Raw genomic sequence first — 26,714 nt, forward strand, 5'->3', positions numbered from 1 at the left:
TGAGGTCATCTGTGTGTTCTCATGCATACAATTTCCCTCTAAACTGGTGTGAAATGCACCCACATTATTGTCTTTCAAGGGTGTGTGTTACTGTCACTCAAAGATTGGAGTTCATATTTTTCAGTAGTGCAAAAGATCCCGAAAACTGCCTCCTATAGCTTCAACCTGGCACCTCTCCCTGCTGTGAAGAGAGTTTTGAGAAAAACACAAACATCTTGTTTTTAGTTTCTCCGTTTTGAAAAAAAAATCTGGCTTTATTTGTAAAGTCTACAAAATACAGAGGAGTCTGGCAGGACACTTACTGTAAGTCAGAAAATAAATAAGTACTTTTCTTGCTCTATAGAAGATAAAATGTGATTTGCATATATAAAATATAAAGTACGGCTCTGTACCAACATCCTGGCCGTGCCACAAGGCGGAATGGCATAAAGGACGTGAAAAATAACTTATATTCGTGCAATAAATAAATCACAGGTAGGAACAAAAGGAAACAGGGGTAGGGGAAATGCTAAATAGGGAACCCCCATAAGCATCATCACAGGGTGGAGGGGGAGGATGGACGGACGGATAGACAGACAACACTGGTTTGGAAGCTGATTCCATCATGGAGGGGGATGTGATGTCACTGTAAGCTGCAGGATGGGTGAACCCAACCATATGTCTAAAGAAATCAAAGGGTCAATTGTTTGCCATATAAATAAGTCACTGTGGTACATGCCTGGAAGTGACTGCCCACAAATACTCACTGGTTCCTATATTAGCATATATATTTAAGGGTGGAAGGTACCTTCAAGACTCATCTAATCTAACCCTCCATGTCCTTTCATGGCTACCTGCACTCAAGCCAACCCTGACTTGTTTCCTTGCCAACATCTTAACATTATCAACGAGGTGGTGAACCTAGCATTCCAGGGCTGGTGAGATTGTAGGTGGTGTACGTTTCCTTTCCCCCCCTCTTACGCTCCCAGCTTGGGCCAAAATTCTAGTCCGATTATAAAGTTGATGGTGATGGACCAAAACCGATTTCCTCCGGTGGATTAGAGGTGAATATTATGCTTTAATCGGGTGCTGGTTCCTGCATGCACCATTAGCACATCTCTGTGCCGCATCTGGCCCACGAATTCCATCCCAAACCTGGTTTAAAGGGAACAGCAGCTTTATTGAAGCCTGGCTCAGCATGTATTTTTAAAACCCACTTAGCATCACATTTAAACTGAGCCTCTGCTGGGCTTCTTATGGCACCACTGCTCATTCCCAGTGGAAGAGCAGTAATCTAGAGGGACATTTAAACTCACTCAAATGCTGACTGGTCAGCAATGCATAACTTTTGCTAATCAGCCTTATTTACAGTGCCACCTTATGTGTGTCCATTCAGAAGGAAGTCCTACTGAGTTTGGTGGGGCTTATTCTCCCGGGTGAATTGGGCATCTAGTATCAGGCTAACCAATGTCATGCCCTCCAAATAAACCTTGGAATCAAACTCCCATCAACCCCCAGGATTGCACCCTTAAAAGGATGCTGGGATAAATATTTGAGCAGCTCTTAATTCCTCCGAGCAAAGCTCAGCTTCCCCTTCACCTCAGTTTCTCCAACCAACCTTTATCTGGGTAGTTTATTAGGGCAGAAATTGCTCTTGGTGTGGAGCTCTCAGTTTTGGTTTGTGTAGCCAGGATTGCTTTAAGCTATTTTAAACTGCCCTGTGTGCAAATTAATCTTTCCATATACATTTACTGGCTTGCACAGGGCTGAGGAAATTGTGTTTCTTCTGCACCCTCCCCTCCCTGCACCAGTTGCAGTGCCCCCTCCCCTCTTCCATACAACTGAATGGAGCAAAGAGAAGGGGGATGCAGGCCAGAGAACACTCATTCCTGTTTGATGAGTGTTCCTACGTGCAGTTTCTTCTCCTTCCTCCACCAGAGTGAATGGACATTTCCCCACTTGTTTACAGAGAGCACAAAGGGGTTCATAGGGTTTTCTTTTAGTCTAGGTTGGGGAAGTGGAACTGACGCCTCTCCAGCTGTTGTTCGGCTGCTTCTCCCACCAACTTCAGCCAACATGAGCAAAGGGCAAGGACAATGGGAGTTGCAACCCAACAAGAGATGAAGGGCCACAGGTTCCCCATCCCTGCTGCAGAATCCTCCTGACTTTGGGGCTGGGCCAGTCCTCTGCATAATTAAATTCTCCTGAAAGTAGATGCTTTTCAACTTTTGTAACGATGATGTTTAATTATTTCCTGATGCTCTGGGCCTAGTTTTTCACACTACACAGGGAAGATGGAGAGTAAATATGGAAGTTTCTCTCCTCGCAATACCTCATCTGCTATTTATTTTCACACAGGTTGATTTAGTATAATAAAGACACACTTTGCAGATCATGCTGGGGTTTCTTTCTGACTGCCTCCTCTTTGTCCCCTAATTATCATACCCCTCACTCAGCAGGAATACCGCAAAATTGGGCAACAGGCCACCAAAGCGATGCCTCTGCAAACTATTCACACTAGAACCAAATGGCTTTCCCAGGATTTCAGTTATAATCCTGTTTCCCCTTCCCCATCTCAACTATTTCACGTGCTTTACCCTTCATTCTCCTGCCTCGCCCCATCACTCCCCTCCTCACTTTCTCCTAGCTTGCTCTCCCTCTCTTTAGGACGTTGCTTCCACTCTACGTCAGAGATCTTGCAACCTCAGCCCAAGAGCACCGTTACAACGTAGTGTCCCATGAACTAGCGTCACGCACACCTGCACAGCTGGAGACAGTGGATGCCTTTTCAAATCACTGCGGTGCGCTGTATTCTAGCATGCTATGCTAGAGTGGGATACCAGCAACTGACCTAGTCTTCTCGGCATGTACCTCAGTGACCCCTTCCTCAGATCGTTCGTACGACCGTACGGCAATAATTTCCTTCCTTGTCCCTTGCTGCAATTAGTTCCCTCTTTATTGTTATTGAGCCTGCCCACTTACCAAAGGCCCAGGTCTAATTAGGGCTGCTCTTGCTACAGCCAGTTCAAACCACACCCACAAATTGAAGAGATCTGAGCCAAAGGGTGCATGGCTGTGAGATACAATGAAGAGGAAAGGCAGAGTGACAACACAGACAAACACAGGGCCAGGATGAGAAAGGTGAGTTGACAAGGGTTCCAGAACCTTGCTTCAACCTGGATGGTTCCTGCAGCGGCAGCTCTCACCGACAACATGGCGGCTTCTAGCTAGTTTGCCCTCTCACAGGAAGGTTATTTCCCTTTTGTTAACCCTTGCAACCGAAAGGTTCTCCGAGTCTGTGTTCCCAGCTTATAGCAGGGAAGCCCTCTCTAGGCCCACCCCATTGCATCAGCTGGGGGCAAGGGTACGCAGAAAGGCAAGAGGAGAAAAACCTGGCAAACATAAAACGGGGAGGGGGAGAGAGGAAAAAGGGGATAACTGGCCACTGCATTTCAATCCACGGATAAACATCAACAGTTAATTACGCAAGTCGGACACCACCTTCCCAGCCTCTCCTCATGAAGGTTAAGGGACAGAGGAGGAAGTTCAACATTCAGCCGTTTCGTCTTCAAGTTGATTCTGTCTCCTTTGGATGGCAGAAGAAAAGTGGAAGAAGGGGGAGGGGCCAGTGCAGCTACAGCCATTCTAGGTGAGAGCTGGGCAGAGGCATGGCAACAGGACTCAGTTCGCAACACGGGCTTACGGACACTAGGAGTATGTGGCCTGGTTGGAGCCAGATTTGACGATGGTGATGACGCTGGCAGTGGCCACCTTGCCAGTAGTGCCGTGTGCGGTGACCGTGCGGGCGAAGCCCTGCAGCGCCTCGTATTTGCCGCGCAAGGCGTCGAGCTCAAGGCGCATGGCGGCGTTCTCCCTCGCTAGCTTATCCACCTCCCTCTCCAGCTCCGTCTTCTGCTTCTGCAGCTCCTCCTTCTGACACACCCGCTTGACCCGGCAGCTGGCCGCGTAGCCACGGTTCTTCAGCGTGCGCCGGCGCTGCTTCAGCCGCGCTACCTCCTCCTTGGACAGGCCCCGCAGGTGGTGGTTCAGTTCTCGCACCGACAAACCCATTAGTTCTTCGTCGGAAAGGTGTGGCGTGTTCTCGCCCATTTCCCGTTTGATCTGTTGGTGAGCAGAAGGAGCAGGTGAGTATCGAGCATCAGAAAAGCTCAGGAAAAAGGGACGTGAGGTGAGGGAGAGCAGCTCAGAAAGGCAAGAAGCCAAGGAGGAAGCTGAGCAGGTCTGGTAACGTTCTGCACCAAGGAAACCCAAATGCTCTGACAGTCATGATGCACATTATAAAATGCATAAGGTAAAGGTAAAGAGACCCCTGACATTAGGTCCAGTCGTGACCGACTCTGGGGTTGCGGCGCTCATCTCGCTTTACTGGCCGAGGGAGCCGGTGTACAGCTTCCGGGTCATGTGGCCAGCATGACTAAGCCGCTTCTGGTGAACCAGAGCAGTGCATGGAAACGCTGTTTACCTTCCTGCTGGAGGGGTACCTATTTATCTAATTGCACTTTGACGTGCTTTCGAACTGCTAGGTTAGCAGGAGCAGGGACCAAACAACAGGAGCTCACCCCATTGCGGGGATTCAAACCGCCGACCTTCTGATCGGCAAGTCCTAGGCTCTGTGGTTTAGTCCATAGTGCCACCCGCGTCCCATTTTATAAAATGCATACATTATGTTTATTTGGGCATGTCGAACCTGTGGCCCTCCAGATGTTGTTGGACTACAGCTCCCATCAGCACCGGGCAGAATGGCCAATGGTCAGGGATGATGGGAGGTGTCGTTTTTAACTACCACACCTCGACAGGACCACAGGTTCCACAGCTCTGTGGTAATTTACACATACAGTGGGTACCTCAGGTTAAAAACTTAATTCGTTCTGGAGGTCCATTCTTAACCTGAAACTGTTCTTAACCTGAGGTACCATTTTAGCTAATGGGGCCTCCCGCTGCTGCCACACAATTTCTATTCTCATCCTGAAGCAAAGTTCTTATTTCTGGGTTAGCAGTGTCTGTAACCTGAAGCATCTGTAACCTGATGCATCTGTAACCCGAGGCACCACTGTACTTCCAACAGATAATCAAGAGTGCTCACAAATTATGTCTAAAATATGGGTGTGTTTTTAAAATTAACTCAAAGTACTGAACTTGGTCCAGATCTGACTCTGCACATCTATTCTTTAGTTCCATCAAAGTCCATAGGACTTACAAGTGACTCATGACTAATTTATCCCATTGCTTTCAGCGGGACTAGTCAATGAGATTGAAAGTATGACTAACTTAGTCTGGATTCAACTCAGTGACTTTGAAATGATTAGCATAACAAATCAGTAACTGGTGCAACAGGTGTAGCAGAGGCTTTCTATAATCTGATATCCAGCACACTTTGAGGTGTGAGACAATTAAAACAGGAACATCACCTTGTAGAGTGCCCCCCACTCCCTGGCTGCCTTAACCTACAAGCTTCAGTTCCGCACCCCTTGAAACCACACGAAACCTCAAGGCAATTACAGTGAACCAAAAAAAGATTTATAGTAGTGTTGTTTTGAATAGAGAAGTGGTGTACCAAAACAAGAAGCAGTAAAACTCAGGCCACTGATGGCTACCATTAGGAAGGGACACCTGGACAAGATAAGGAATCAGGTGTCTCTATTTTCAATACCTGCCAGCCTCAAGGCCTCTTGACAAATAACACCAATTGCTCAACACTGCTTTATTATTATTGTTTCGTTTCCTCAAACATCACGGGTGTGCTCACCTACCACACACCCCTACAGGCTGTTTCGCGAGAAATCTCTCAGGAAACCGGCTTGCTCAGCTTCCCCTTCCATTATAGTCCCGGCAAGTGGGAAAACAAGTGTTATAATTTCCAGTTAAGACATTCCTTTTCCTTCCTGTTCCTAAGCTAACTTCTTGTACAACTTGGGTCAAGTTGTGTGCAAGGGGAAGCCCTTTAACTCTATATATGGGGCTGGGGTGGGGAAGGCCCTGGCACGGTTTAAGGAACATGGGGCCAAGGTGTCACATCAGACCGATGTTACCAAGAAAGAAAATACAGAGGGACTCCGATACAACAGGCAAGGTGAGCACATGCAGCACAAACTGCATGTAAAAGGCAGGTGCAGCACAAACTGGTAGTAAAAGGCAGATCGTGTTGAACAAAACAAAATGTAGTGCGATCACACCCTCAGAGGAAAAGTACCAGAGGAAGAGCACAGAATATCCTTCCCCTTTCGGCTCCACCCAGACTGGAATCTTTTGCAGACACTGTCTGCTGCCACTTTCCAAAACATATTTTTGCCCACCATGAGGATTAGAAACTCGCGTTTCTCAAAAAGCTTAAGGAAGTCCAGATTCTCAGGATCCTCCTGTGCCTGTTTGCTGGTGGGAGGGGAGAAAGTCTAATTCCACACACTAACTTCTGCACGTATATTTACTGGCTCCGAACATTCGGGGAGTAGGACAGGAAAAAGTGGGCAATAATAGAGGGAGGAAGCAGAGTTGTGAAATAAGAAATGGAGGGCCCAGAGAAAAGAGGGAAAGTGGAAGGCAGGGGAGAGTAAAGGAGGAGGTGGGGGAAAGCTACAGAAAATACACAGCAGAAATGCTGGGCAAAGGTGCTTTTGCATATTTCTGAATTGTTCCAAATGGGGCCAGGTTTTCCATTTAAACATATGGACAGTTGCTCACCTGCATAATGACCAGTCTCCCACACTGGCCCACAGTTATGGGATAGATCAGCCTCTCTCACCCTCCCATCCAGGCCTGACTTTGTCCTGATCTAGAGATCTATGAAAACAAGGGCTGGGAGAAGCATGTTCTTCGGTGCAGAGTGACTCTTACCTTTAGGGCTTTGCTCGACAAGCTGTCAGATGACATTTTACGTCGTGCTCCCACCGATCCCCGGGAAAAGAGTCTGTAATTGAGCAGAACAGAAAAATAAAATAAAAATAAGCCTGTGATCTCTATCCACCTCTGCATTTTGTGCTCTCTGGTGGGTGGAGAGAGGCAACATCTGCCACACAAACGTACCCCTTCCTTTTTGCCCTGCTTGGGTCTCCCAACCCCATCCTCCACTAGCCGCCGTGCCAAATGCACAGGCACAGAACAGACACTTGGATTCTTCCCTAAGAAAACCATCCTTGTGGGTGGGTGGAAGGATTCTTCTAATGTTCCACAATTCTTTGGTCCAGTAGAGCAAAGGAGAGATACCAGATTGCTGACCCAGTGCCAGAATGAGTCATGCTTGTTGGTGTGTGTGTTTGTGTGTTTTAAAAAATCTGTTCTGGTTTTCTGATGCTCACACACTAGCCCACCTACCTACCCAAAAAGCTACACACACACACACACACACACACCCCGCAATAGCGTCTCTACACTGGGCATGTCCTGCAGCTACCGGAAACTGCACAAGGGCAAACATTTCCTGAGAGGGAGGAAACAGAACGGTGGGGAGCCAGCTGGCGGGTGTGTCTCTGACATGCCACAGTGCCTAGAAAGCCACCAGGGAGAGAGAATCAACACAATATCTTTTTATGTGCACAGCAGAGGAATTCAGGCCGCTTGGCGGCCGGTACCTAATAAGCAAGAATCCCCACATCCCCCAAGTACAGATCTGCTCTCCTTAGGGGAACAGGCATTAAGCAGCTCTGCCTGCAATCAGGTGTCTGTGCATTTTTGGGACCAGCTGTTTCACTAGGCAAAAGGACTATCTCAGTTATATCCACTGGCAGACGCCTTTGCGTTGGCACCGGTAGCCTGAAGAATTTCTTGTTAAAAGATTTTGTAGCAAAAAGGGCGGTTGGCACCCTTCACCAGCTACCATGACAACCCTGGCAAGGCCCCGCTGCTGCTGTCTGTCCTGGACCCCATTATTATTATTATTATTATTATTATTATTATTATTATTATTATTAGACCCAGCTCCCTCAGCAGTGCCCATTGGCTGGATCTATTCACCCTTAAAAGCAAAGCAAAAACACCTGTTAATATTTTATTGGTTCTTGTTTCCCCTTAACAAGACAATCAACCAAGAGAAACAATAAAAGGATAATAGCAATTTGTACTGCAGTATCATACAATTAAAAGTTTATGCCACCAGAGCAAAACTAAAAGGGAGTTTGGTGGGCGAGGAACAGGCTGCAGCAGTACAGACCCCAAATGCTGGAGTGTTTATTCCTCTTTGCGCCACTTGCTGAGGGTAGCTTTCGCATATGCTGCAAGAGCAGATAAGTCTTCCAACCACTGGGCAATCAGGGGAGGAAACGCAATTCCCTCCCAGCACTGCAACACTAACTAGCCTTTTGGCCACCGACAGGACGTGCAAAGTCCAACTATACTGCCCTTCTGTCAAGGCGCACAATGTTGGAATATAACTAAGTGTACCATGGGCACCTGAGAATTTTAGGGATTTTCCCAGGTCCAAGTTTATACTGACAACAACTTCCATCCAAATCAGCGCCACTATAGGGCATGGCCAGATCATACGTTTCAGCACTGCCCCGAGGTACCACAGCACCAGCAGCTATCTGTGGGTACAAGGTGCCTGTTCAAAGCATCTGTGGGGCTACAGATTTCCCATTCTCAATGCAGAAGACTGGAAAGCTATCCCCATCAGGCATGTGAGCCCAAACCTTGCTATGTACAAATGCTGGACTGGGGAAGCCAGAGTTCATAATCTTTGCTTAGCCCTCGCTCACCTAGGGCCAGTTAATATTTCAGCCTAACCTCACATTTATATGGCAAACCTAACCTCACAGGGTTGTTGGGAAGGTAAATGGAAGGAAACCATGCCCAGGGCCCTGAACTATTTTTTTGAAGAGGAGAGAATAAAAGCATTTTTTTTAAAGGTGCCAGAGATCAGCAAGGACTTCATTTAAGAGCAGGCTATTTTCTTTTTTAACTGTCATGCATTTTGAGCCTTTGGGGATAGGGACAATTAGATCCAAACAGGCACCACAAAAAAATTCCCATTTATCCTACTGCTCCAGAAGCCTATGAAAATCAAGCAATTTCCAACATGCTGGCTGAGTACTGTTGATTCCCTTCTAAAGGGAAGGGGACTCCAGAAACAGACCAATGAAGCCTGAATTTATTCTAAGCGCATAATTTGGGTGTTTGTGTGGAAAGAGAAAAGCACAAAGTAAGATCCGCCTTGCCTCTCTTTCTAAAACTTAATGGGAGCTCTACTTCTTTGATCCCAAAGAAAGGGCAAATTCAGTCAGGTCAAATTTAGTCATGTCAGCTTCGGCACCTGAGGTCAGCAATTTATTTTTGCAGGATTTTTATACACATTCCCTCACAGGAGCATCAAAGCCCCAGGAATGAAACCTGAGGCAGAAGTTCAGGCGTGGCGTTCTTTCAAATCCGCAGTAATTTTCCTAAGAGTCATGTTCACCACACAAAACAGACACACAAACACACACACACGGTTAGGGCCCAAATGTATTTGTGGAAGATCCCTGGCCGGAGAAACAGCCAGATGTATATTCCCCTTAGAATGAGAGGAGGAGGTAAGGGAGGGAAAAAGTTACTCAAGTCTGTTTGTTTTGCTCATACTGAGACATGCCTAGACAGGAGACTGGGGACAGATGCAATGGCGATGGGCACAGGCCCAGCAGCTAGAGAAACAAGGTTCCCAAGTCTTGGAGAACAAACAGGACTGCCTGTTTGAGGAAGGCAGAAGAGCCCCACAATGCCAGCTTGGATTGGGGCACTGCTAACCTGCCCCTCCAGAACCAGGCCAGAGTTTCTTCTAGGAATAGAAACCTAGCCACACATGCACTCAGCAGCTTCAGCTCAGTGAGCAGAAAATACACTCATTTTGTTTGGCTTCTGTTGCCGCAGCTTAGTCAGTCACCATTTTCAACCCTCAGGGCAGCCGTGTTTCCATGGAAGGACAAACAGTACCTGTCTGTACAGTCAAATGACATTCAAGATGGGAGGCAGAGGGGAACCATGAGCTAATACATTTCCTGCCAGTATCCCCAGCACGCAGCAGGCACGAAGCTATCCAGGTATAGCTAAATAGGCCCGATTATGCTGCTGGTTCAAAAAAGCATATCGAAAAAGAAGTGACTCTATAAAGACCTTCTTGGGCAATCATTTCATCTAACCATCGCACATTGTAACTCATTTGTTGTTGGAGTCCCAGGCACCTTTCCCCTTTTCTGGACGGTGCTTGTGCCCCGTGACACAACTCCCTTGCTAATGTCATACTTTAAATATTTTTCATCTTTAACGCTTTAGGGGCTGGACATTCCCCTTCTTGTGCCAGTCAGCTGCATGCATACTGAAGAATATTCTTCCTTCCTATGAGTCCCAGGCATTCTGCAAGCCTCTTACTTAATTTCCTTTGTTAAATACAGCTATCCTCTCCAGTACATATACATACATCCCACATACATTACGAACCTTGGTTTGTTTTAACTATGGGATGGTGTCAGGTGTGAAACCAGCACCCTTCCCTAACTAGAGTTCGTTTCACCATCTCACCCCAGACACTTGCCAAACTACAAAGGAGGCTGGTTTGTTTGTTTGTGGGGAAACTTGTGGCTTAACACTACATGCAAACCAGGCCACAACACACCTTAAAAGAAAACAAAAACAAGACTATGGATCTGCACCACTCAGTAGCAACCTGTGGGGGGCAAAACATCACACTAAGATGCAGCAAGCTTGTTTTCTCCTGCTCCAGAGTGTAGGACCCAAACCAATGAATTCAAGTTACAAGAAAGGAGATTCCAAGTAAACATCAGAAAGAACTTTCTGATGGTAAGAGCTGTTCAACCGTGGAACGGACTCCCTCAGAAGGTGGTGGACTCTCCTTCATTGGAGGTCTGTAAGGAGAGGTTGGATGGCTTTCTGTCATGGATGCTATAGCTGAGATTCCTGTATTGTAGGAGGCTGGACTAGATCAGGGTTTCCAGGTGTTTTTGGACTACAGTTCCCATCATCCCTGAGCACTGGTCCTGCTGGCTAGGGATGATGAGAGTTGTAGTCCAACAACAACAGGAGACCCAAGTTTGGGAAACCCTGGACTAGAGTCCCTTTCAACTCTACAATTCCATTTATCTATGATTATATCTTTGTGTTGAAGTAGTTCCACTGGGAGTACAGCTGTAAGAGAAATCAAAAGGCATCTTTACCATGCCTTCCAGCCCAGGGTCTCTCAAAGCTGTTCACAGCAAAAATAAAAGAATACAGTGGTACCTCGAGTTAAGAACTTAATTTGTTCTGGAGGTCCGTTCTTAACCTGAAACTGTTCTTAACCTGAGGTAACACTTTAGCTAATGGGGCCTCCTGCTGCCGCCGCGCAATTTCTGTTCTCATCCTGAAGCAAAGTTCTTAACCCAAGGTACACTTTATGGGTTAGTGGAGTCTGTAACCTGAAGCGTCTGTAACCTGAGGTACCACTGTACCAACAACAGAAAATCAGGGTGCAATCCTGTTGTTCTGAGAAGAGTGTCCCACAGGCTAAAAGGAAAACCAGGTTTTCCTCTCCACCAGTGGAGAAGGAGTTCTGCTGCATCCAAAGCCCTCTCATTCCACCAACACACCCTGAAATGGGGCCTGAAATGTATGTCAGCTATGGAGCTGGGATATTTATTTTCCCTGGAAGGAAGAAAACTGAAGTGGAGGAGGGGAACCTGAAAAAAATTGAATGAAACCCACCCCACTAGCAACAGCCCAGCAGGCCATGAGCGTAGCCAGGAATTTTGTTGGGGGGCGGGCAGAACGTCAGTTTGGTACCTATTTTTCTTTAGGGGGCAGTTGCCCCACCCTGGCTACACCAATGTAGCAGGCCTTTAGATATGGCAGTTTGCTTTGGATTCTTCCTTTCCAGGACCCATCGGGGCCTCGCTCTATAAAATGAACAAGAAAGGACAGACAGGAAAACCCCACTCCCACTTTAAGCACAGCCCTGCCAAAATAAATCAACTTTTTGCCACTCCACAGAAGGCCAAGCGCCACTGAGCTAAGTGGACCTCTCTCGGGAGGCAATCTATAGCTTAGGTGCATTTTCTTTAATCCTCTGGATTCACTGCTCTGGATTGAGCAATATTAACTGGCAAGCAGGCCACAGAAATAGTTAGCAAGGCACCCCAGGGTTTCCCTCCCACAAAAAAAACGTGATCAGGGTGGCCATGTGCCCTACTTTAGAGAGGACAGTGCTTTCTTTCAAAGGCTGCGTGGCCCAAGTCCAGTTTAAACGATAAAGAACACTAGATAGCTCAGTCAGTAGAGCACGAGACTCTTAATCTCAGGGCCATAGGCTCAAGCCCCATTGGGCAAAAGATTCATTCTTGCAGGGGGTTGGACTAGATGACCCCCGTGGTCCCTTCCAACTCTATGAAGCTATGAAAAGGAGAACAACAGAGCAGGGGTCTTGAAAGTTGCCCCTCAACAGTTGGCAGCACCTGGACTGTAGACTGAGCAGGCACACAGGTCGCCTCAGTAACAGTCTTCCCCACTACAGTGAAGTTCATTTTTAAAAATTTCTATTTAAATTACACCACTTATTTCTAAATTTGCCTCTACCCATTTCAATAAACACATGGAAATGTGTGTCAATCACTGTGTTGATTGTCAATGCTGGGGATGAACCATCGCATTTTTGCAAAGCTTTCCCCCTCCGCTGCTTAAATGCATGTAATGTATCCCCTCTGAACATCTTGCTGCTTTGGTAAAAGCAAGGGTTAACACTGAAAGCTCAGCAAGAGTTAATAATGAAAGCTCAGCCTTCTATTTGCCTCATCCAGGACCTTTCTTACCCTGAAACAGGGAATGTCACTACGACAAAGTTTGAGAATGCCCATCTGCATGTAAAGTTACTTCTAATATTTCTATTACCCATTTGAGGGCGAATTCAATTTTAAGTCGCTTTGGAACCTCATCTTGGCTGGTGCATAAATGGGGTATAAGCGAATAAATAAATAAACCCACCATTTAGGACCTCCATACACACTGCCCAGGCTTGCACCCCACTTGGGTGCTGCTAACACAGTGGTTTTAAAAGGAAACCAACCAACATTTGTCTGTGAATGTAGCCTTAGAATTATGAACAAGCCCCAAAGAAGCATACAGCCAGTCTCCTCCCCAGCATCCCATCCCATCTGAAACTAAGGACACACTTTTAACAACAATACCATCTTTGCAGACAGAGAGGAGGTTTTTTGGTGGCTGTCCCACAGGAACTTAACTCCTACAACCCCTCTATATGGAGAATCTTGCAGAAGCGTTAAAAGTCCTCTTTGGGCTCAACTTGCACAGTTAATTAAGACAGAAGAGGAATGGTATTTTCTTCTTCTTTAGCCAATCATTATCTGCCCCAAGCCCTTCAGACGGGCTTGGCTATCCATGTAAATACATAAGAGAGGGAGGGAGGGAGGGAGAGTCCTTTGAGGAGGACTGATAGGTCAGAGACAGCAGGAACGTGGGCGGGAGAAAAGCCGGCTCACTGTGAATCAGCAGAAACAGGTTGCTAAGGCCATCCGTGTTGCCCTCTCCACTGTGCAGTCCACCAGTACCGAAGGTTGAAGTGGACTGCTGCAAAGTAGCCAGGCATGCAAGTCCCCCCGCCCCCCCTGCAGAAAGCAGGGCTGACGGACAAGCCACAAGGTAAACCAGGACAGGTAAAGGAAAACACGAGAAGATGTGGCGTGTCAGGGTTTGCGCAGATGGGAGACGGATGAGATTCCCCAGCCAATGACAGCAGAGGAGTCAAGATATTCTGGAAGAGGAAGCAGCACAAAACGCTCAAAGGACTGCAATACAGAGAGAGCGTCCCTGGCTTTTATTCTGGGCTTATACTCAGAGGTATGGGAGCACTGTACGTGCCAGAGGAAACGGCACAGTAAGCCAACCTTTCCCAATCTGGCATGTGCCGCCTCCACCCATGATGTTTTGGACGTCGATGCCCATCAGCACAGCCAATGGCCAGGAAATATGGGAGTTGGGAATCCAGTAATATTTGGAAGGTATCACATTGGAGACGCCTTGGGTACAGGAAAGTCAGGTGCTCTAGTGTACGTCAGGTGCAGCCAAGGTATACTTCCAGAATCAACAGGGAACAGAGATGGGTAAAGGACACAAACTGAATCATGTGTTCAGCCTCCCCACCCCACACACCGGGAAGAAAAGAAGGAAGAAAGGAGGCTGGAAACGAGAGCTGAAGCAAGGGGTGGTTGGTTAGTGAAGTGTTGAAATCAAACTCTGAACGAGGAAGTCCTCTGTTCACAATCAGTGCTGTGTCCAGATTTTGGACAGCTTGGGCAAAACATCCTCCGTGGGCCTTTATCCACCAATGGGACCACCTGTTCTCTCCTGCCACTGTCACAATCTGCTCACTTGTCAGAAAAAGAGTGGTCGCTGAGGGGGAGGGAAAGACACCACACAATGGGGGTGGGGAGTGGATCTTCGGAGCCCCCCATCAGTGCGGACCCTGACGCCAGCCTTTGCTTGATCCCCTCCCCTGAACTCTCTAGGTGGCCATAGGTAAGGCAATATCTTTCAAGCTGAAATTCTCAATGCACGTACCAGAGAGTAAGCTCCACTGGACACAGTGGGATTTACTTCCATGTACATGGAACAACGCGGGTGGCGCTGTGGGTTAAACCACAGAGCCTAGGACTTGCCGATCAGAAGGTTGGCGGTTCGAATCCCTGCGACGGGGTGAGCTCCCGTTGCTCGGTCCCTGCTCCTGCCAACCTAGCAGTTCGAAAGCACGTCAAAGTGCAAGTAGATAAATAGGTACTGCTCCGGCGGGAAGGTAAATGGTGTTTCGGTGCACTGCTCTGGTTCGCCAGAAGCGGCTTACTCATGCTGGCCACATGACCTGGAAGCTGTACGCCGGCTCCCTCAGCCAATAAAGCGAGATGAGCACCGCAACCCCAGAGTCGGTCACGACTGGACCTAATGGTCAGGGGTCCCTTTACCTTTACCTCTACATTTGTAAAATTTGTGCTGTCAGGCATGTTCCCCACCTCAATCTGCAGTACGGGGATGACGACACTGATCTACCCTAGAGTTTTCGTGAAAATTAGCGCATGTTCCATACACTGAAGCGCTACACAGATGCTAAGGTTTTTAATTTTTTTAAAAAATAGTTCTATAATACCAGAGAGAGTCAGGGCCTTTCTGTACAACTAAGGAATACCGACCACAACCACATTTCAACCTCTGTGAAATACTCCTGTATTATAGTAGCACCACATTGCTTCCCCCTGGGTAAGGATGAGAAGAAGCCTTGCAGCAGAGGAAGCTTCTTGCAGGGGCTGGGCTATCCTCACTGCAACCTTCTGCCCCCCCCCCCAATTTTAAAGTGTAAATAAATGTGTGCTCCAGCACAAAAGAGAGGGAAGGGTGGAAAAGGAAATGCTAGGCTCAGATATCTTTATAATGTAGTTCAATGTGCAGATTATAATGTTGCTTAAAGTTGCAGCTAGTACAAAGTAAGGTGGCTTAACAGCTCACAGGGGTGGAATATCGACGTCATGTTACATCACTGCTGAAAGAATTGCAATAGCTCTCAATTAGCAACTAAATTAGGTGCAAGGTATTGATATACAAAGGTGCATTGATATACAAAGCCCTATTCAGCTTGAAGCTGGGAACTAGGATACCTAAAAGACTGTCTAAGCCTTACATTCCCAACTGATCATCACTCTGTTTTGCAATCATCTGGAGGTGTATGCCTGGGAATCATTGGATCTGGACTGTTTTCACACACTAATACCCCATCCTGTAGAATGCTATCCATTATATTTGGAATGAATTGGAATGAATTTCTGGAACCGAATTGCTTTTTCTGTGCAGCCTGAGCAGGAGCAGTCACCGTTAAGAAGAGGTCAGAATAGGCCAATATGGTATATGGGACTGTCCTTGGATCGAACAACTGTTCCTTAACTTCTCAAACTCTTAACCTAGCTCAAGGTTGTCATCTGAACTAGACAGATATTTAACTAAGAATCAATCACAGTCAGTCCATCATTTGAAAAATAAGACTTTAGAGCCGTCTTGCCCAAAAATGGCAAACAGATATTCCGTTTTGGTGACTGATACCTTGCTTTAAGGAGCTATTTGGCACCTACCAGTAGCTTATAAACCTGCATTTCTAACACTGCCTACATTACTCAAACCTCTGCTGCTGTTTAAACCTGCATTTTCCTTCTCATTTAACAGAAGTGCAGCTATCCCCACCCCATATATATTGTCTCACCCTTTCATGAACTTGAGAGAATTTATCTTTAAGGAAGTTCACGGAGTGCTGCAGGCCACTGTGTGTGTGACGGAGAGGGGGGCAGTGATTTGTGCCAGACATCACAAATTGCATCATAGGGAATGTCCAACAAGTCTCCACGACACTTGTGTAACCACATTCCATGAAGCAAGCCGAGTAGGTGGAAGGGGGAGGAGTACTAGGGGGAAGTACTGCTCTCCTCACCTCCCTGGGACATAAGGACAGATGGGTAGACTGCATACAACTAACTAGTAAACAGAATAACAAATAATAAAGCCATTCATTGGAAAGGCTTAGAAGCGCACAGCAGCCTGAACGGTTTGTAGCAAGTGAGTGCCCTTGGTGTTATACTTCTCAGGACCAGGAAACTAAAGACAAATAAGAGGTGTATGTTAGGATAGGGTTGCCATACGTCTGGGAATTCCTGGACACGTCGTCTTTTGGCAGTCCTACAATCCAGGGGCAATTTTACATTTGAAAGCAAATGTACTGGATCTTGGATTTTAAAATTTGTGTGTATGCGGGTGGCTGTGGTTCAGGCTCTGGCAGTTTCCCTAAAAAAGCTCAACAACCTTTTGTGTCCAGATTTTTACCTCTTGAAATATGGCAACCCTGTGTTAGGATATTTAAATAGGTCTATGGGCTTGTGATCATTCTCCTGCCCTTTTTTGGAGGGCAGCTTCTTTCCACGCTTCTTATGTTTGAGGAAGGAGGCTGCAAACAGCTAGGAGAGAAAAGGGATTACTCTGAAATATAAACATCTGTTTACCTTAACCTGCCAATTTAGTACACGCATCAGCCACCCTCTGTGCAATGAAGCACTGTGACTGAAACCCAAGTTAGCTCCATAGAATTCAATGGGACTGCTGGCCTCAACGCAGCTTGAGAGATGGTTCGCAACAGGGTATTTGCATATTTCTGTGTACTTTTCTCTGTCCCCGAAGAGCATGTTAATTGAACTTGAAAGCAAAAGCGAGATGCAGACAAGGTGGAGAAGAACAGCACAACCCAAAGACCTTTAAGTGCTGCATTCGACATTTGAGTAGACCCATTAAAAATAATGGATATTATTAACTTAGCGTCACCGATCATAATGGGTCTACTTTGAGATGGGCTGTGTACACGGCATACATTTAAAGCACATTCCTTAATATGCTCTAAATGTATGGTGTGCACACAGCCTAGAATCCCAAGGCTACAATCCTAAACCCATTTATTGGGGAATAAGCCCCACTGAGCACCGTGCAACTGAGGAATCGCACACAGGATCGAACTGCACGGGGACTCACAGAAATGACATCATCACTGGGTGACTAAGGAATAGCAGCACAAATGCATAATAAGATTCAGCAGCAACATGGGTTAGAAGTCAAGACAGTAGAAATGGATGCAGCATGGTGGTCAGATGCAAGAGAGGACAGAGCCCGGTTAGGAACACAGGAAGCTGCCTTATGCCGAATCAGATGACTGGCCCTTCTAGCGCCCACACAATGATTGACAGCAGCTTGCCACGTTTTCAGAAATGGAGTATTCCCCAGCCATACCTGGCATCGCTTTGGATGACCTGGGACCTTTTGTATGCAAAGCAGTTGCTTTGGCTGTCCCCAGTCCTCTTTTTCCACTTGGCCCCCTAGTGTGCAATACCAACCAGCCACAATACTGATAAGCAACCAATCCTCGTGGAACCACAACTCCAGAAGAACCCAACACCTTCAATAACTGGCATAGGGGCTCCAGACAATTCAGTGGGTGGCGGCAGAGATCAAAATAAAAACTCTCACCCCATTTTGCATCAGGTTCACTGAGGCTACCACCGTCTCTATGTAAACTTTGCAGCATAAGCTTCAAAGCCTTTCAAACTTGGGAGTTGCCAACTCATCACCTAGAGGAGTTAAGGCAGGAGATAGTCCTTATATTTTGCCTGCTGGCACAAATCATTATTATGGCAATAATTTAAGTGAAGCATTCCAAGATGTGCGCTGTCGTAGACCTGGCACCCAACTTCTAATGAAGCTTACTCACCTCACTAGAGAGTTGCTACTTCAAAACGAGCCGATACTTCTCAATGCTGTGTGTGCTATTTCAAAAGCAGAGGCGGCTTATAATTGCATATGCATAAACATCTGCAGACAGCTGAACTCCAGCATAATAGTATCAAATGCTCAAGATAGTTCCTCGTAGGACACCAAGTTGTGCTTTCGAAGCCAACAAGAAACAGAAGGTTTACATTACCACTTTCCCCACCAAGCAGCAACTTATTGAAACCCCTTCATAACCGATGTTGCTAGACTACAACTCCCATAATCCCTGACCATTGGCAGGGGCTGATGGGAATTGGGGGTACAACAACATCTGCAGGGAGGTAGATTTGCCAGCGCTGCCTTATATACCCAGAATGCCTTCCCCACTGTGTTCTCCAAATCAACGTCCATCAAGTTTCAAGAACTACCCGTGTCAGGAACTATGCCAAAGGGAGCCCAAAACATTGCAAACTGTTTTCCAAAGCTTGGATTCGCTCAGATCAACACTGCATGAAATCAGTGTGGTAGAAAAGGAACCCGTGTCAATTATCTGTTATTTGTGAGCAGACTCAGGCTACATGGCTCTTTCATAAGTAGTGTGTGCAATGAGACAGGATCCTGCTTCCAATCTAAATGTTGACAAAGGAGGTGGGAGAAAAGGGAGGATACAAATGGATTGATGTGATCAAGTGCTAATGTGGATCTGTTTGGTATCAGCCTATATTATAGAATATGATATGTAATGGAAAATAATTCCAAAGGGCATTAGCCAGGCACCATCTCTGTCTGTCTTTCTGGTGCCTACGGAACACCTTCAACTTTAAACAAGCCTTTCAAGTGGCTTTCTTTATCCTAGTCTGCATCTGTATTGGAACTAAATTTAACTGTTTTTTTACGTGAAATGGTTTGACGTATGGAAATGTTTTTAAACTTTTCTGCTTGCAACTGTTTCATTTTGTAATTGTATGTTTTATTTCTGCAACCAGCCTTGGGACCTTCTGATAAAGGGTAGGTGAGAAATCAAAATACAGTGGTACCTCGGGTTAAGTACTTAATTCATTCCGGAGGTCTGTTCTCAACCTGAAACTGTTCTTAACCTGAAGCACCACTTTAGCTAATGGGGCCTCCTGCTGCTGCGGCGCTGCCAGAGCACAATTTCTGTTCTCATCCTGAAGCAAAGTTCTTAACCCGAGGTACTATTTCTGGGTTAGCGGAGTCTGTAACCTGAAGCATATGTAACCTGAAGCGTATGTAACCCGAGGTACCACTGTAAATAAAAATAGTCTGAGGACTGGCTCAGTCATTACAGCATGACACTCTTCATTTCAGGGTTATGGCTTCAAGTCTCACATTGCGCAAAAAGATTCCTGCACTAGATTACACTTGTGGTGCCTCCCAACTCTACAATTCTATGATTCTACTGTTGACTTGTTGCCAACATAACCTTAGTTCATTATGACCTAAAGCTGATTTTAGGTCAGAGAGAACCAGGTATCTGATAGGATTCTGATAATTCTGAATTTAGGAGATGAGGGTTACTAGGTCTCTCTGGTACTATTGCAAGATTGCCCCAGGTCAACAGGTGCTGTTATATAAATTTATGACCTATGGATCAAAAGACCATACATTTTATGGTCCATGCACCAAATTTATATCTAAATCAAAAAATGGACATAGTGATTTGAGGATATTGTGATGTGGTATGGAGAAATCTATAAGAAAGAGTTAATTATTTGCTTAATTTCTATTCTCTGAAAGAAGCCAGCTCAGCTTTAACGATAGCCGCTAAGATCTCTGTCTCTATGTCGGTCTGAACTTTCACTTTCCATTAGGATGGAATCCAGTGTTGCAACAGTCTCATGCCTTTAGGGGTGGCTAACCTGTAGTCCTTCATATTTTTTAGACTTCTTCACCCATAATCCTTGGCCATTGACCATGCTTGCTGGGGATGATGGGTATTGGAGTCCAAAAACATCTGAAAGACCACACAGGTTTCCCGTCTTTGTGCTACATATTAGAGGAGGGCTGACACATACTAGCGTATTATCTGTGGCAAGCAGAAGAGAAGAGAAAGGAAACTCTGAACCCGAGTGGTATTTTAAGATTAGTTTTCCCACCCTTCTATGCTTCTCCCTTTTCATATGAAATACAGTTTAGTCCGCTTAATTCCATGTCAATTTAAAATTAATGTGAGACAGGACAGAGTAAAATGAAAATGATAAAGACTCACTAGGGTGAATGAAGATCGCAGCGAGTCCCTCAGGCTCAGAGGGAGCCCGGCTACACCCTGGCTTCACAACTCAAATTTGCAGACCAGCAATTTAAATGCTGGCTCAGCTATCCGTCTTGCTTTAGGTTACCTGTTCACCTTTTTGTTATTTGGACACATGAATTTATACTTTTTTACCTTTGTCTATGCAGATTTTTGCAGCCATCATGGGGGACTAGCCACTCATTTATTTTTTATATAAGAAAATATTTACGCTCCACTTTTCTTATATCATGGAGTCTAAGGCAGCATACAAGTGGTTCACAGGAAGTCACTCAACCAGGCACTGATCAGATCCGGACCGACTTGGCTTCAGTCAAGTAGCTGCCTCCTATAACTTCAGACAAGACAGCAGTAGCCAGCTTGCAAACCCACCCAGAGAGCCTGACTCTGGACATCTGAATCAGGCCACTGACTGCTCTGAGATCTTGTGATGAAGGGTGGTATATGAATCTAAATAATAATAATAATAATGAGGAGGAGGAGGAGATAGTAGTGGGTTCCTGCACCTTTAATAGTTGTATATTCCTGTCTAGTCCTGTCCTTCTTTATATCTGACAGCTCAAGTTTGAACTCAAGATAGAGAGGCTGCTTCTAAACTGGTCCTTTGACTTGATACCTTTCACATGTCATGAGTCACAGTCATCCCAAACAAAAACCTACTAATGCTAACAGCCTAGTTTTCCTTGGAACAGAGCCTCATTGATTGCAGGTGAAACTGCAACCCATTTACTCACGTTTACTCAGAACCTGCTCCATCAAGTTCAATGGCATTTACTTCCCAGTAGATCTGAATGGGATGGCAACCCTAAGGATAGCATGGCAAATCACACCTGCTAAAATCCCTTTTCTACACAACTATTAAAGGTGCAGGATTCAGCACATCAGCTTTTTTCTTCTTCATCTGGCCACCCTATCTAGGAAATGCACTTAGGATCAACGTGCCAGTTTTCTATTTATTTAATAGATACCACCTTTCAGCAAAGCCTCCAAGGCAATTCACAATAAAATACAAATCTCATGTGATAAAGAGCAGCATCTTTTTAAAAAAACGAAGCAACATTATAAGCTCCTAAGGAGCGTAGGGTTTAGCAGATAAGGACAAGTTCTTTGAATTGTCCCCTATTCCAGCAACATCTTCCCTTCCTCATTCATGTTATGGGAACCAAAACAATACTTTGGCTTGGGGAGGGGGAACCACAGGTATAGCATCACATGAATGCACGGGAGCCCATGTACAGTTAAAGTGTCATCATCAGGATTTGCAGTTATGCAAATAAACAATGTGTGACAGCTGAACAAGCCCAGACATTCAGATATATACCACAGCACACGAAAGCTCCCTCAGCAGAGAAAGGGGTGGGGCCAGAGCACATGTTTCATAGGCCAAGAGGTACATTTCCCAGCATCTCCAAATAAAAACCTGCAGGTAACAATGACAGCTGCTGCCAGTCAGTGTGTGTGTGTGTGTGTGTGTGTGTGTGTAGACAACACTGGTTTAGACAAACAAATAGTTTGGATTGGAATAAGGAAGTTTTGTATTCTCTGTTTATTCTGTCCCAATAGTGGAGGTGGCAAACTTTTGGCCTTCCAGATTTTACTCAATGACAACCCCCATCAGCCTGAGCGAGCACAGCCAAAGGCCAGAGATGATGGGAGGTATCTTATAGCAACATGGGGGGGGGGGGAGAGGCAAAGGTTCCCCACACCTGCCCCACAGAGTCTAAAAACACCACCCTCTTGAATCTTCCATTTCGCCTCTTCCTCCCTGTCAAATGCTTCTCTAGGGAAAGATACCCATCTTTCTGTTTCTCTTTGAAGTGCCGCATATCTTGATGGTGCTAAAGATAATATCAGCCAACTCTGACCAATGCTTTCCTCTTTCTAGCTCGCCTGGACTCTTCCCACCTGCATTTGAGAGAAACCTGCTGCAGTGTAGCTGCATGTGATCTGTGTATGCATGCAGGAGGACACGCTCAGAGGTCACAGTTACTTTTGCCATGACCAGTGTTGGCTTGGGGGGCTTTCAGAGGGTTGGCAGCACATGTTATCTTCAGAAACAACAAGCACCAGATTTTCTGTGCAGAGAAAGCATTACTAAATGTAGGCCTAATGAAAGAATTTCCTAAGCAGAGTAATAACTAGCCTGTGGACCAAGCCATTAGTTGGAGAATTACATTCCTCAGAAGCCATAAACATGCATCAAAGAGTTTATAGCAGGCCAGAGATGGAACCACAGAGTACTTGTCCGTGGCAAAAGTTTCTGTGAAAACCGCAACAGCTAATTGGGCTCCCAAAATATTGTTATTCTTACTTACTCCTGGATATTCATTTAAAAAAAATATATACTATGCAGGCATTCATATACAAACATCAGACCCTCTTTATAAAATGCAGAAAATACAGTTTTCCGCTTATATGTTAAATATGTGCACTATGTTTATAGTGGGTAACTTTTTATACCCTGATGGGCAAGTATAAATATCATCATCATCACCATTATTATTATTATTATTTAAAAGCACCTTACAGTCTTAGAAATTCTGACCTGCGAGTCCCTGAACTTGAATGTGCCAAACAATTGACAACTGACTATATGCCTTGAATGATGTTGTTTTCCTGTTTTTATACTAAATGAATCAAAATAAAAATTAGCAGCCAGGGAATTATCATTATTTTTGTTGCCTGCCTGGATGGAGGTGGTCTGTTTTGTTGTTTACTGTATCATTGCTTAAGAAAACTGAAACAATTACAAAGCATCAAAGAATTGTAGAGTTGGAAGAGACCCCACGAGTAATCTAGCCCAACTCTCTTCAATGCAGGACTCACTTGTTTTTACAGTTTTCTCACAAGTGATCATATCTTTTGAGATCTTTGCCTGTTTTTTCACCCCCTGGATTTAGTAATTTTCCTAACTATGATATCTATTGGGTAACCTTTGCCTTTCAACCTACAGTTTTTTCCTCTTGTTTCAACTGTCCCTCTTTTACCTTCTATTCTCTTTTCTTTCTCTGAAGCGTTTTATCTGTCACCTACATGTACAGCCACCACCCAACTCACTGGAAAAATTGTAGCCATCTCGGCTGGAAAGGCTCAGGTAGGTCTTTTCTGCAGCGTGTGGCAAGACTACACAACGGGATACAGATTAAAAATAATATTTTTAAGAAAATGCCCGAAGAGAATCAAATTGCTAGTCAAATAATATAAAGTGGTTAGTGTCAAATAATAGACAACTGGTTACTCTCAAGCTCACGCTAGATGCTAGTAGGGTGGCCAGATGCAACAGGGGGCAGTGACTCCTGCTTCTTTCACAGTTGCATAGAAGATGGAATATCAGTAGGTGTAGCTTGCAAGACAGGTTTCCTGGTGCCCACCTGCCACCTACTCTGGCATTTTTGAGGCACTGGGCGAAAACCACATTATTCTCTTGCAGCCTCTTGGGTTCCAAAATTATTCTTTAAATTGACGTGGCTGTTTTGCTTCTGCTCTCTCTCTCTCCCCCTCCCCACATTGTTTGAGCTTTGTAACAGATGCTCATTTTGTTGCTTTCAAACAACTGGCAATGTTTTATATCATATTTTACATACCTGCAGCCCTTCAGCAGTTGTTGGAAAAACCTTGATCATCCCTAACCGTTGGTGTGGATAGGAACTGGAGTTAAGAGTCCTTTAAAATCTGGAAGGCCACAGGTTTCTCCTTCGTGAGATATATATATATATATATATATATATATATATATATATATATATATATATATATATATCTCGGCAGTTTTCGAGGGGGGCGGGATTCCTTCCTGATCCCAAATAGTTAGTCAGGACTCCCCAGGCATAAAGGATACTCACAACCACCCAGCCTTATTCTAGAGAGAACATTCACACAGCACTGCTCCAGACCGGAGTACTCCCGTTTTATTTTTGTCCTTAAAAAATGCTGACCTGGAAACTCTCCTGTGGAAGTTTCCCAAAGCCCCCCTCCGTGTTCCCATTCCTTGACCTCTTGTCACCAGACTCCCAGCCCCCTTCCGGAGGGTCAGGGAACCTGCTTGGGGAATCCCTCCTCCTCTACGCGTCTCCCCCGGCCCGCCAAAGCCAGTACGCCGTTCTCTGAAAATAATAACTGGCTTTTCTTAACTACGCGGTATGGCGTGGGGGCGTGGGGGGGGGGAGAGTAAACAACCCTAAAACAGAAGTCGGACCTACACATAACCAGAGGATTTTCTGGCGGAGACCGCCCTGCCACCCCGAAACCCACCATCAGATCCCAGATCACGTCCGTGCCAGACAGACATCTTTACATGTGACCAAGGCCGCAGCACGTGCATACACATGGTTAATATGAAATATGAGTAAGTCCAATGTTATTAAGCGATTTCCTGCCTTTTTGCAGCTGTCTCAGCTCCCTCGCAACTGCGTGGATCGAAGACGGAGACCCAGAAAACGGGGGGAGGGTGAACCCACATCCTTCTTGGATCGGGCTCCTATCCATACCCCCCACAGACGAAAACTACGCTCGTGGGCAGAAAACGCTGCCTAAAAGAGCCTCGCGAGTGGATAATGGCTCTCGCTCTCGTGTCCTGGAGGAAATCGACACCAGCAGCCACTCCTCGCCACCGAAAATAAAGCCACGAAACGCGGTTTTCCGCCCAGCCGTCAGCCTCGGTGCGCCCGCGGTGTGCGCAAGGCGCCCCGGAGCCCCGGCGAGGAAGGCGCCCGGGCGCCCAGAAGCAGAAAGAGCCCCCCCTTCGTCCTCTGACGTATCTAAGTTTCCCTACTACAGAGTTGCAAACGCGCCGTCCACTTACTTCGCCCGAACGCCCCGAGTCCGCCTTTTGTTCGCTGCCCTTCTCCTTCCCTTCTCGCCTTCCTTGGGGAGCCCCCGCGTTTTTCTCGCCGATTCGGCTCTCCAAATCTCCTTGTTTATTTCTGTAAACGAAGTTGTTGTTTTCCGAGGAGAAGGGCTGAGCTGGGCTCTGCGCTGCGATCTGCTGAGTTGTAATATGAGTTTCCTGGAATTACTCACTCACAGGATTCTTTTCATTCATAAAAACACAGTCATGCGATGACATCATTCTTTCCCCTCCTCCCCATCTTAGTGAAGGGCACAGGCAGGAGAGAGGTGAAAGGAAGCTGCCATCTTGGTGCTGGGCATTTCGTCTTAAAGGGACCCGCGCCTAAATCTTTTACTGGTGCTAGTGCTCCTTTTCCAGAATTAGCAGTTCAATCGCCATCTGCACCCCGATACAAACAAATGGATTGTTTCTGAGGAAAGAGGGAGCCACTGAAAGGAGGCAAAAATGCCAGCTTCAGCTATACAACTATTTTTGTACACCTTATTTTGAAAAAAGTTCCTTGCTCCTGAACACTATAACTCACAACTTCCTAAATTAGCCTTTAACCCAAGGGTGGGGAACCTGCGTCCCTCCCGACCTTGTTGGACTCAAGCTGCCACGAGCCTCAGCCAGCATGGCCCATGGTGTATCACATTCCTGCTTTAACAACTTGCCATGGGCCGAAAATCATCAGGTAGCGCTCATGATGGGAAAACTTGGATTAATTTCTGGCTGCTCCACAGGCCTACAAACACATTCCAAGACCACTGCTGTTTCTCTTGTAAATCCTTCTTAGCGATGGTCTGCCTGGTCCTGCTCCCTTCCTGTTAAATTTTGCTACAGCTTTCAGTTTGCCAAGTGAGAAAGAACACACCTCTTCAAGTGAGATAGAGCAGGAAAAGAAGAGAGAGAGAAATACTGTACAGTGGTACCTCGGGTTAAGTACTTAATTCGTTCTGGAGGTCCGTACTTAACCTGAAACTGTTCTTAACCTGAAGCACCACTTTAGCTAATGGAGCCTCCTGCTGCTGCCGCGCCGCCAAAACACGATTTCTGTTCTCATCCTGAAGCAAAGTTCTTAACCTGAAGCACTATTTCTGGGTTAGCGGAGTCTGTAACCTGAAGCGTATGTAACCCGAGGTACCACTGTAGTATATTGTTGTTCACTCACCACACTTCCCTAAGCTATGAGGAGCTCAAGGAGCAGTGCCAAAGTTTCCTTTAGATGAGAGCACACTGGAGACGTACTTGATGTCCGCTTTATTTACAAATATACAAGTAGAACCTATTGGAAGAAAGAAATACAGCTGTCCGACAGCAGGCAGCAAATCTGCTGACCTCTGCATCAGATTCCTAGAGAGAGCA

The 26,714-nt window shown here is 45.9% G+C and overlaps 1 protein-coding gene across 2 annotated transcripts; it reads right to left on the minus strand.

The window, feature by feature from the left end:
• Positions 1-950: 950 nt before the first annotated feature.
• Positions 951-25,412, minus strand: MAFF (MAF bZIP transcription factor F). 2 transcript variants are annotated; one of them, XM_053405593.1, is made up of 3 exons: positions 25,323-25,412; positions 6,832-6,904; positions 951-4,101 (listed from the first exon to the last, which is right to left on the minus strand). In XM_053405593.1, exons 2-3 carry the CDS (start codon positions 6,865-6,867, stop codon positions 3,688-3,690), a joined length of 450 nt encoding a protein of 149 aa, XP_053261568.1. In that variant the 5' UTR covers positions 6,868-6,904; positions 25,323-25,412; the 3' UTR covers positions 951-3,687. The 2 variants fall into 2 exon arrangements, with proteins under 2 accessions (XP_053261568.1, XP_053261567.1); XM_053405592.1 differs by lacking the exon at positions 25,323-25,412 and adding an exon at positions 24,106-24,239.
• Positions 25,413-26,714: the final 1,302 nt, after the last annotated feature.

This window comes from Podarcis raffonei, chromosome 10 (genome assembly GCF_027172205.1).
Source record: "Podarcis raffonei isolate rPodRaf1 chromosome 10, rPodRaf1.pri, whole genome shotgun sequence".
Taxonomy (NCBI): domain Eukaryota; kingdom Metazoa; phylum Chordata; class Lepidosauria; order Squamata; family Lacertidae; genus Podarcis; species Podarcis raffonei.